Here is a 12,369-nt window from a genome sequence, read left to right on the forward strand (position 1 = left end):
TTCTGCCTGTAGATGACTTATTGATATGTTTCATGGAGGGAAGTGACAAATATGATCCAAGTGTGAAGCAGATGAAGTGGAATAGTAGGTAAATTTACCCCCACTTTGTAAGTAGTCAAGGAGGGTACTGTAGTTTCAAACATACCTTTTCATGTTTCAGTGCGACTTGGACAGATGTTAGCCTACACACAGTTGGATGAGAAGAGTGTTACCCTTCTCAATTTCCACTTACAGGATTTTCTAAGGTAAGCCCTGGAAGGTTAATTCTCTCGTGAGTCAGACAACTCCATTCATTTATTAGACATGATAAGTTGGGAAACCCATCATCCACCCACTTAGTGTAGCAGTGCTTTGTTTTAGGGTAGCACCACATTGAGTGGTAAGCCAAGTGATTTCCTGTAAAACAGGAAACCATTTACAATCCTGGGTGGCAACCTTATAACCAACCAATACGTGTTCCTTACTTGAGAACAAGTGGGTTGGCAGTTTATATATATATACATACATACAGTAAAAGCTCAATTAACTGGAATGCATGGGAATTCTTCCATTCTGGATATGGAATTTTCTGGATAATCGAATGTTACTCTTAGAAATTTTATGGGAGGCCAAACAAATGAAATAGTACCAAACTTGGGACTTTATTTCATAAAGTACATTACAGTATTCAGTATTAGATACAGTACAGGTAAGATACAGTACAGGTACACTCAAGCTCACTAATATCTGCCCAGGGGTGCCCCCTTCCTACCTCAGAATACCCAGGGAAGAGGGGAGGGGGGGGGGACGAAACTAGCTCAGGTGAAGAACTGCAAAAATATCCTCATGTACAGCGAAGCTGTGAGGAGAGGAGAGACATGGACTCAACTGAGAACTGTGTGAAAATTTATTTACCAGAGAGGGGTTAGTCCGTTTTCTCATGGCAAGCGAGCACGGCGTTGTGCACTGCACCCATTTTGAATTTTTCATAAAGTATTCCATTAAACCCTTCATAGCTGCCGGCCTTCAACACTTTCCTGTTTCGGTGTCAGTGACATTGAGTTAGGGCATCCTATAAAAAACTGCGAACAATTATGGGAAGGGAACGAAGGTCATTGATGTGTTTACCCCAAGTAGTCAGGCGTTCTCTTCACTCCAGATGTATTTGCCAATGTTTACATGCTTATGTAACATGCACCCTAATTTTAAGTAAGCTTCTTTCAGCAAGAGAACATAATTTATCACCCTCAAAATAGTCAGAGAAATATAGAAGACAAACAAAGGAATATGAACTGAATTGGTAAGGTCTTTAGGCTGTATGCTTACATGAAAGATAATGGATTTTACAATTTTAAGAAACGATATGGAATAAAAATGTTTGCTAATCAGAAAAAAAAAATACTTTTTCGTCCCTCATGTTCTCGTAGGTCAGAATTCAGCTTCTTATTCTTTGTTCGGTATCGCTCTTCTCAATATATTTCTGACCAGCTGAGCACAGTTATTTCTGCTCTTTAAAGTTAGTGTACATTTACTGCTCATTCTTTTGTTCGTTCTTATGTGTATGTGTGAAAATGAGAGGACTGATACAATAATGTATTCCATTATCGCTTTCATTGCTGCTGGCCTTGAACAATGCCTCACTGTACCGGTGGCAGGGTGAGCTATAAAAAACTGCGAGCAATTATGGGAAGGGAACGAAAGTCACTGGTGTGTTTACACAACCCTACTCCACCATCCCAAGCAGTCAAGACGTTCACTTCATCCCAGATGTTTTCGCCAATGTTTACATGCTAATGTAACATGCATTCTAGTTTTATTAATTTGTACATGAATCATAGCAAATCACAGGATGAGTTTAGCGGAAAAAAATAAAATAATAAAAAAAATGCCAGGTGTGCCAGATGAGTCTTTTCACATAGGTAAGAAAAAAAAATTGTTTTTAGAACTTTGAAATAATGGTCCCAAGGCCGACCACAGGAACACGCAAGTTTCTGAACCCACAGCCATTGAGGGGGCTAAACATATGCTTTCCATTATTGTTATATTTTTCATATTATTTCTGGGTTGCTAAATACTGTACAGTAAATGTTTCTTGTTAAATCTGTTTCCCCATCATTTTTAGCTGTTCTGGTGTGACAACTCTTGCTTTTTTCGTTAACATAATGGCGGAAAGAACTGTTCTTCCCTAAGTGTTTAACTAAACCTGGCCTAACTGAGCTTATCTGTACCTAATAATTTAACCTAACCTAACCTCCAGTTGGGAAATTGGGAAACGATATCCACATTGAGCACGTTGAGTTTCTTCCGCTGCACTGGAAACGATCGTAGGGGAAAGTGACGATAAAATCAGGGTGGAAATTTTTCAGCAAGAAGTAATTTGCCAAATTGAAAGTTGTCAGAAAATTACAGAAACAAACTGGAGGATTATGAATTGAATTGGTAAGGTCTTTCTGCTGCTTCAAGTGTACAATGAAAGACACAGGTACCTTACCAAAGTCTGACGAATATAGGGTAGAAAAATCAAACCATTTGAAACATGCACTAGTAGAAACAGGGTTTTCATTGTACAGGTTATCCCTTAATTCACGCGAACTTTTTTCACGCGATTTCGGTTATCCACGAATTTTTCGTACAATAAAACAAAATTATAGTATTCAAATAAGTAATTTCAATATACAAGAGAAATAAATAGAGTTTTAAAAATGCCTACCTGCTGCCCGTGTGCACACATATATGTATGTGTGTGTGTGTATGTGGGAGCCGAACGGTCGAACCATGCATGACTTGCAAATCGTTATTTGTGGCTTATTTTTCTGCCTTCCAGTAATTGCTTGCCTTGTCTGTCAACACAGGGCATAAGCGTAGTGCTAGTGATGCATGTGGTAACACACCAAAACTGACTTGTAAAGTGATGTTGCTGACAGAGAAAGTTAAAGTGTTGGACGAACTTCAGGGAGGAATGTCGGCAACAATTCTCTGTCAGGACGATTCCCCGTCATTTATTTACTATCTCTCTATTGCGAGACGCCTCAATCCTGTTTGGGGTGGCCACAAACAAATCGCCTCCAAGTCGCCCTGTCCCCCGCCATTTCACTGCCCTGCTCCCAACTCACACCCCCCTCTCTCATATACCTCTCCACCCCATCCCTCCATCTCATCCTCAGCCTCCCCCTCCCTCTTCCCCCCTCCACCTCACTTACATACACTCTCTTCATCAGTCTTTCACCCTCCATCCTCTCCACATGGCCAAACCACCTCAGTGTGTTCCTCATAACACTTCCTATCACATCCACATCCACACCACAACGCTCCTTTATATCCTCATTCGTCAGCCTGTCTCTCCACGTGGCTCCACAGGCTCCTCTTAAATAACTCATTTCCACGGCTCTCACTCTTGACTTGTGTCCTTCCAACAACGTCCAAGCTTCACTTGCATACGTTAGAGTTGGTATCACAATACTGTCATGTAGTAACTTTTTCACTTCCATGCTCACTTCCCTGTTTCTTATCACTGCTTTCAAAAGAACCAGCAACCTTTCTTCCCTGCTGTACCCTTTCAAGCACTTCACCCTCCAAACGTCCATCCTTACTCATCACAGTACCCAAGTACTTAAACGTACTCACATTTTCCAATTCCTCACCATCCAACCTCGCTGTACATTCACTAACTTCACCTCTCTCAAAGACCATCACTTTACTCTTCCCTACATTCACCTTCAGATTCCGTTTCTTACACACTCTCTCAAACTCATCCACCAAGCCTTGCAGCTCCCCTTCATCTTCACTCAACAACACAGTATCATCTACAAACAACAGTACAGGGAGTTTCCAAACACTATCCTCCCTCACCAGGGCCACTCCAACATCCACTACCCTACCTTGTACCTCTTTTATTACCCCATCCATGTACAGATTGAACAACCATGGAGACATGACACATCCCTGTTTCAACCCAACATTCAAATAGAAAAATTCACTTAGTTCACCATCCACACGCACTGCAGCCTTCGCACCATCGTACATACTCTTCACAGCATTCAACAACTTCCCATCTACTCCATATATTCTTAACACTTTCCACAATCATTGTCTATCCACCCTGTCATATGCTTTCTCCAAATCCATGAAAGCCGCATACAACTTCTTTCCCTTCTCTAGAAACTTTTCCACTAAAGATCTAAGAATGAATATCTGATCTACACAACCTCTTCCCTTCCTAAAGCCTCCCTGTTCTTCTCCAACTAATTTCTCTGTTCTTTCTCTAACTCTGTCAGTAAGTATCCTACCATACACTTTTCCTATTATACTAAGAAGACAAATACCCCTATGATTACCACACACTTCTTTTTCCCCTTTTCCTTTGTACAAGGGAATAATTATACCCGACTTCCAATCCTCTGGGACTCTACCTTCCTCCTAGGCCAATCTTCACATCTTCCAAATCCATTCTACTACTATCTCTCCCCCATGCTTCAGCATTTCACCACACACTCCATCAATTCCTGGGGCTTTCCCTGATTTAATTTTCTTCATTGCTTCCACAACTTCTATCCTACTGATTTCTTCCTGTCTTCTCACCTCCCTCCTCCTCCCAGCCATTCCCCAGCCACTTATACTCGCATTACTTCCATCTTCTACGTTCAACAATTCCTTAAAGTGTTCTCTCCATCTGTTCACTTTTTCTCCCTTCTCCACTACCGTAGTAATCTACCATTTTTATCTTTCACTCTCCTGCTAACTTCATTTTACATACCAGTTTATTTAGCAAGTACAGTACACTAGTTTTTTACTTATAGGAGTTATAAAAACCCCCCTGAAAATTAGTTATTAAAGTATTAATTAATCAATAATAAGTATATTAATAATAAAGTATAAAAAATGCCCACCTGCTGCCCGTGTGCACACATATATGTATGTGTGTGTGTTTATGTGGGAGCCGAACGGTCGAACCATGCATGACTTGCAAATCGTTATTTGTGGCTTATTTTTCTGCCTTCCAGTAATTGCTTGCCTTGTCTGTCAACACAGGGCATAAGCGTAGTGCTAGTGATGCATGTGGTAACACACCAAAACTGACTTGTAAAGTGATGTTGCTGACAGAGAAAGTTAAAGTGTTGGACGAACTTCAGGGAGGAATGTCGGCAACAATTCTCTGTCAGGACGATTCCCCGTCATTTATTTACTATCTCTCTATTGCGAGACGCCTCAATCCTGTTTAGGGTGGCCACAAACAAATCGCCTCCAAGTCGCCCTGTCCCCCGCCATTTCACTGCCCTGCTCCCAACTCACACCCCCCTCTCTCATATACCTCTCCACCCCATCCCTCCATCTCATCCTCGGCCTCCCCCTCCCTCTTCCCCCCTCCACCTCACTTACATACACTCTCTTCATCAGTCTTTCACCCTCCATCCTCTCCACATGGCCAAACCACCTCAGTGTGTTCCTCATAACACTTCCTATCACATCCACATCCACACCACAACGCTCCTTTATATCCTCATTCGTCAGCCTGTCTCTCCACGTGGCTCCACAGGCTCCTCTTAAATAACTCATTTCCACGGCTCTCACTCTTGACTTGTGTCCTTCCAACAACGTCCAAGCTTCACTTGCATACGTTAGAGTTGGTATCACAATACTGTCATGTAGTAACTTTTTCACTTCCATGCTCACTTCCCTGTTTCTTATCACTGCTTTCAAAAGAACCAGCAACCTTTCTTCCCTGCTGTACCCTTTCAAGCACTTCACCCTCCAAACGTCCATCCTTACTCATCACAGTACCCAAGTACTTAAACGTACTCACATTTTCCAATTCCTCACCATCCAACCTCGCTGTACATTCACTAACTTCACCTCTCTCAAAGACCATCACTTTACTCTTCCCTACATTCACCTTCAGATTCCGTTTCTTACACACTCTCTCAAACTCATCCACCAAGCCTTGCAGCTCCCCTTCATCTTCACTCAACAACACAGTATCATCTACAAACAACAGTACAGGGAGTTTCCAAACACTATCCTCCCTCACCAGGGCCACTCCAACATCCACTACCCTACCTTGTACCTCTTTTATTACCCCATCCATGTACAGATTGAACAACCATGGAGACATGACACATCCCTGTTTCAACCCAACTTTCAAAGAGAAAAATTCACTTAGTTCACCATCCACACGCACTGCAGCCTTCGCACCATCGTACATACTCTTCACAGCATTCAACAACTTCCCATCTACTCCATATATTCTTAACACTTTCCACAATCATTGTCTATCCACCCTGTCATATGCTTTCTCCAAATCCATGAAAGCCGCATACAACTTCTTTCCCTTCTCTAGAAACTTTTCCACTAAAGATCTAAGAATGAATATCTGATCTACACAACCTCTTCCCTTCCTAAAGCCTCCCTGTTCTTCTCCAACTAATTTCTCTGTTCTTTCTCTAACTCTGTCAGTAAGTATCCTACCATACACTTTTCCTATTATACTAAGAAGACAAATACCCCTATGATTACCACACACTTCTTTTTCCCCTTTTCCTTTGTACAAGGGAATAATTATACCCGACTTCCAATCCTCTGGGACTCTACCTTCCTCCTAGGCCAATCTTCACATCTTCCAAATCCATTCTACTACTATCTTTCCCCCATGCTTCAGCATTTCACCACACACTCCATCAATTCCTGGGGCTTTCCCTGATTTAATTTTCTTCATTGCTTCCACAACTTCTATCCTACTGATTTCTTCCTGTCTTCTCACCTCCCTCCTCCTCCCAGCCATTCCCCAGCCACTTATACTCGCATTACTTCCATCTTCTACGTTCAACAATTCCTTAAAGTGTTCTCTCCATCTGTTCACTTTTTCTCCCTTCTCCACTAGTAATCTACCATTTTTATCTTTCACTCTCCTGCTAACTTCATTTTACATACCAGTTTATTTAGCAAGTACAGTACACTAGTTTTTTACTTATATGAGTTATAAAACCCCCCTGAAAATTAGTTATTAAAGTATTAATTAATCAATAATAAGTATATTAATAAAGTATAAAAAATGCCCACCTGCTGCCCGTGTGCACACATATATGTATGTGTGTATGTGGGAGCCGAACGGTCGAACCATGCAAGACTTGCAAATCGTTATTTGTGGCTTATTTTTCTGCCTTCCAGTAATTGCTTGCCTTGTCTGTCAACACAGGGCATAAGCGTAGTGCTAGTGATGCATGTGGTAACACACCAAAACTGACTTGTAAAGTGACGTTGCCGACAGAGAAAGTTGAAGTGTTGGACAAACTTCAGGGAGGAATGTCGGCGACAACTCCGTCAGGACGATTCCCCGTCATTTGTTTACATACCAGTTTATTTAGCAAGTACAGTACACTAGTTTTTTACTTATAAGAGTTATAAAATCCCCCTGAAAATTAGTTATTAAAGTATTAATTAATCAATAATAAAGTTTATTAATAGAATGCCGGGGAATTGTCCATGTTTTGATGTTTGGGGTGAGTCAACTGTTCATACTATAAAGAAGGAGAAGGAAGCCTACCCTAAAATAGAGTACCGCTACACTAAGTGTGTGGATGATGGGTACCCCTACCAGCCACATAATGAAAATGATAGCTCATAAGTGTCGACATTCAGTATATTATTTAGAATCGGTGGTAGTGTTGCTCATCCCCGGTCTGCCTGGCCCAGCAGACCTGTTGATTGCAGGTAAGTAATTGCCCCAATGGGATCGCCTCACAGGTTTCCGTCACTTTTGGTGATGTGTCTGCATATTAGTGTGGCATGTGGACTGCATTGCTTCATTATGTGGGTTATGTTGTGTGAGCCTCTTCTGCGAGTGAGGCATGTGTCATCTGTGATTCCACCCAACCCAGATATACAGTGCACTGATAACTGAAGAGGACTGAGTGATGTTCTTATCTTAGCATGTAAGGATATCTCTGATGGATGGACAGTGGGAGGGGGAGGCTAGTAGTACAGTATCATGTTTCTCTGCTGGTTGAAGGCTGGGGAGATGCTCTGCTCGAAGAGAGTTGAGGAGATCCTGTGTGACTTGCTGGCCTGATGGGGGCCTGGTTAAAGAAGGCAGTGATCGTTGTCTGCCTGGCCGCCCTCTTCTTATCCTCCACCATCGTCCTGTACACTTTCATTCCCTCCTCGAGCTGATTAGCTCTGTCCCTGCTTCGTCCTGGGAGGGGGTCGTGTGTTTTCATCATGTCAATAATCTCATCCAGCTTCGTTAGCATCTCCTTGACGATCTTGATGTTGAGAGCTCGGACCTCAGGCACAACCTCCTCCTCTGCCTCCTGGTGCGCCCGCTCAGTCTCCATATTGAGGAGCTCCTCTCGTTTTTGAAGGCTCCGACATGCTTTCATGCATTGGCCTTGGTCCCCTAATGGCGGGTCTCCATGTTGCTCGATCTCAGGCAGCCTCCCCATTCAGTCCCGTATCCCTGAGGTCACACTAAATGACCTCTTCCCAGGTTATTTCGGTCCACCTCTCGCAGCCCTGCTCACAGTACAGTAGTATGGTGTTTTGATTGAGGTTTCTTATTGTTTTATGCATGACGTGAGTATGCAGGTGTTTTTTCATTGTTATTGTTGGAAAGTCTGGAGGTGACATGTTGCTGAAGTGGGTCTGGTAATGCTTGTGTTGTCAGTGTTTTGTGTGTCTTTGTCATATAATGACAGGTTTTAAAGAGTTAGTATAGGCTGCCATGTTGAATTTTATGCCTCATATTAAGACATTCTCTGACAGGGAGGACTGTGGTTACACGTAAATGAGCTGTGGAAGTGGCAGCGCATAGAGCATTGTTCTGTATACTTTTGCAACATGTCGTAGTGGGTGTTAGGCAAGATGTGGACCCATGCTGGGGATGAAAGGGAAATGTTCCCCCGAGCTAGACCTTGTTAGATCATATAGCCCTGCTAGGTGACAGGAGGACGCTACCCCTCCCGGCATGGCAGCTACAGGGCGTGGCTTGTATTTTATGTGTGATCACCATTGGTTTGGAGTGTATTCCTATGGTATAATGATTGAGGTGATACGAAGTGTGTTTGGGTTCTGTCCATCAGGTGGTGGTGGGTGAAAGTGTGGGCAAACAGAATGTGATGTTTGGGTAGGAATGGGAATAGTGTTTGGTCTAGGATTTCAGTGTAGTGTGAGGTGTCATTGAGAATATCCATGTTACCGAGTTGTGTTATTGTATTTAAATACTAGTATTGAAAATTTCTTACGTGCATTATTTATACAGGTTCATGGTAAAGCATCTCGAGACATACTACAGTATTCAGGACTATGGTGTTGCACCCCCAGAATACCACCGCAAGGCCATTTAGTAACAAGAACAGCTGGTCAGCTCATCGGCTAATTTCTCAATCCACACTGCTTTGGGTTTTGTCCAGTCATTGATAATCTGAAAGCTACTGGAGTTTTTTGTGAAAATTCAAAGATGAAGAGAGTGATGGTGGCATTCCTTCTTACCCCCAGGAGAAATAGCCATTTTAATTTTTATTTACACCGGTGGTCATATTGATACATGCCGAATCTCTTAATCAAGAAGTTGGTTGATATCTGAGTGGCTTTAAACTATGAAAATGTTTGCATGATATGAATTTTAATGCAGAAAATTTTGAACCATACGGTATGTAAATGTAACTGAATCCATGGGAAGTTTGTACATCAAACTTTTTAGATTAAGTATCTTAAAATTTCACCTACCACCCCCTGAACTACTGAGTAACCTAATGCAACTTACAATGCGATATTGGTTAGTCACAAACTACAATATGCATAAATTTATAAAGATAAAGAAGAGAAAATGTGTGCATGTACCTCCTTTATTTTTGATCAGGAAATATACCAATATATATTTATTAAGATGAAAGGCTCATTTAATGTGGGATTGGGAAAGCTACTTATTTTCTTTCTAAAGTACAATGAATTCAGTAACATTGTATGGCTTGAATATCAGTATTTTGTTTGTATAATTTTGAGTTGTAGGTTTATTTTTAGGTTACTTTATACTGAAAACAAACTTCCAAACAAAGGCTTCTATTACATTTAAAAATTTTAGTGTATTAAAATTTTACAAATAAACTATGTATATAAAAACTACATTTGGTAATTTTAAAACCCTATTTATAACAGTATTACTGCATATGACATATAGACAGAGTATGTATCTTGAGTTTTTGGAAGCCATAAGGAAAATAGGATAAATTTGTTTACAAAATTTATTACACGTTAAACAGTGTACAATCATTCTGTAAGTATAAGATCCAGATTTAAATGTTGAATAATATTAACTTATATATTATCAATAATTCATATAGTAAATGCATTACGCATAAGGACTGATTGCAGCTGGAGAGAAGGTGAACCTTTGCACCCTAACATACAGTAACAGCAAGACATGGGTAGGACCCAGCAACCCACCAGTCTGTTCAAGCTCTCAGAAGAGTTTGCTCAAACTGGTAGTGTTGCAGCAGGGACAGCATAGCCATAATGGGGCCCAGTCAATCTCACAAGATATACCATGCCCCATTGAGACCTGCTGCTCCTGGGACTCGACCCAGACAGGCGGACGCTGGCAAGGCGGGCCAGGCGGTGGTGGTGATGGTTGAGGTGTGGTGGTGGTGGTGTGGGGCGCGTCTCAGCCGTCAGTCAAGTCAGTCCGCAAGGGCATGCATGGTCGGCAGGCAGGGTCGAGGGCAGCCTACGCCACCCCCTCCCTGCACCCGCCGACACACACACCCGTCCAAGCACCATGTGGGCGCCCACCAGTTTGCCACACTTAGAATCCTGACAATTCTGAGAACGCCTGGTCCATCTCATCCGCAATGCTCTTATACTTTTCTTTCTCATTAACAAGTTCATCTGTAACAGATGGTGAGAAGTTTACAGCGCACTGGATGGTGCCGCAAAAGCTCCGGCCTGGCACTCAGCCTCCCGGTTAGAACAACACATCCACTGCATAATAAATATTTACTCTGACAAGAAGGTACCTAATAAAATATAAGAGTCTAAACATGTTTAAAATTAACTTCAAAATCAAGTTTTGGGTATATTTCAACACTAAGTGATATGAATGGCATATTAACCAATCGTACCAAGTGATTTAGTGATGATATTGCTCAATTGGATGTGATTTGCAACACATAAAAAGGAAAAGTAAAAAGAACTCTTAAAACTGAATTATATAAGCTTATGAGAAAGAAAAAAAAAAAAAAGTAACAGGCCAGCTGGGCATAGGAAGAGAGATGGCAGAAGAGTGGAGCAGGACAGTGTTTAGTAGCCAGACAGTTCGCTGAAAGTCTGGTCCAGCTCGTCGGTAATGGACTTGTACTTCTCCTTTTCGTTAACCAGTTCGTCTGCAAAGTAAAGATTAACAAACACACGTCAATTGACACGGCCAAAGGAGTTAGTAAGTTTCCCAGAAGCTGAAGGCGACTGAGGTGAGAGCAGCTGAGGCAAATGAGCGTCCGACCGTGTTAAAAAGAAATTGGGCTGAGGGGCAAATGACACCCCCACCCACACCTTCACACCCACCCACTCTCTCAGTATCTAACACCAGTAGTATTAATTCAGCTAAAAAAAGAGCTTGTCAGTAAAAAATTGTACAAGTTACTGGGTGAGGCCTAGACTTGCGACCGGCAATGCAAATGCATTACAAAGACCCAAGATGGCAGTATAAATTGCATGGGACAAACATCCCCTTCCCCCCTCAATTTGCCGGCAGGACTGGATTATTGGGACGCAAGGCTGGTGGTGTAGGTCAAGCTTTGCCTTGCCCCACCCCACCCAGCCCATAGCAGCATTCAGTCCAGCAGTCACTTCAAAGGAAGGGTAACTTTGAGGTAACCTTCCCTTAGAAGTATAAAAGCACCTTCAGCAACTTGGGCTGGGGGCAGTAAAAGGGGGTGGGCAGGGCAGCAAGGCTAGCTTTAGTTGGGGAAATAAGTAGGGAAGCAGCCACGTCCTCAACAGCTAGTAGGTGGCAGGAGCAGGGGGGCAGAAAGTTGACGACAGGTGATGGCACAAGAGCGGTCATGGAGGTGGTGGTGGTGGTGGCAGGGAAGAGCGGAGTAGTTATGGACTAGTAGTAGTAGGAGTAGTAGTAGTGATGATGGTAGTAGTGGTAGTAGTTTAGTAGATTCGTCAGGATGGACAGCTCAATAGCCAGACATTTCGGTGAAGGTCTGGTCCAGTTCGTCGGTAATGGACTTGTACTTCTCCTTCTGAATCACAAGTTCGTCTGAAAAGGGAGAGAGTGGGAAAGACCAAGGTTAGTAAGGAAGAGAAAAAAAAAAAAAAAATCACTTGCTGTGTTATCAATTTAAAAAAAAAAAATTAAGGCATAAAAATACTCATAAGCACCAAGCGATTCTCAAC

At 42.2% G+C, this 12,369-nt stretch overlaps 2 protein-coding genes across 3 annotated transcripts in view; one reads left to right on the forward strand and one right to left on the reverse strand.

Moving 5' to 3' along the window:
* MRG15 (mortality factor 4-like) overlaps window positions 1–10,771 on the forward strand; it is a 33,101-nt gene extending 22,330 nt beyond the window's left edge. The window contains exons 8-9 of the mRNA XM_080271766.1: window positions 161–245; window positions 9,230–10,771. Of these exons, the coding sequence (XP_080127892.1) occupies window positions 161–245; window positions 9,230–9,314 (170 nt within the window). The 3' untranslated portion in view covers window positions 9,315–10,771. The remainder of the gene's footprint in view (window positions 1–160; window positions 246–9,229) is intronic.
* LOC145399035 (tropomyosin) overlaps window positions 10,198–12,369 on the reverse strand; it is a 64,300-nt gene continuing 62,128 nt past the window's right edge. The window contains exon 10 of one of the 2 annotated variants that reach the window (XM_080271764.1): window positions 10,198–10,854. In XM_080271764.1, coding sequence (XP_080127890.1) covers window positions 10,772–10,854 — 83 coding nt within the window. In that variant the 3' untranslated portion in view covers window positions 10,198–10,771. Of the gene's footprint in view, window positions 10,855–11,102; window positions 11,349–12,369 lie in introns of those variants that run through there. The other variant, XM_080271765.1, reaches the window with a different exon arrangement.

Source organism: Coenobita brevimanus, chromosome 47 (genome assembly GCF_032717465.1).
Source record: "Coenobita brevimanus isolate Jiangsu-jjx chromosome 47, ASM3271746v2, whole genome shotgun sequence".
Classification (NCBI taxonomy): domain Eukaryota; kingdom Metazoa; phylum Arthropoda; class Malacostraca; order Decapoda; family Coenobitidae; genus Coenobita; species Coenobita brevimanus.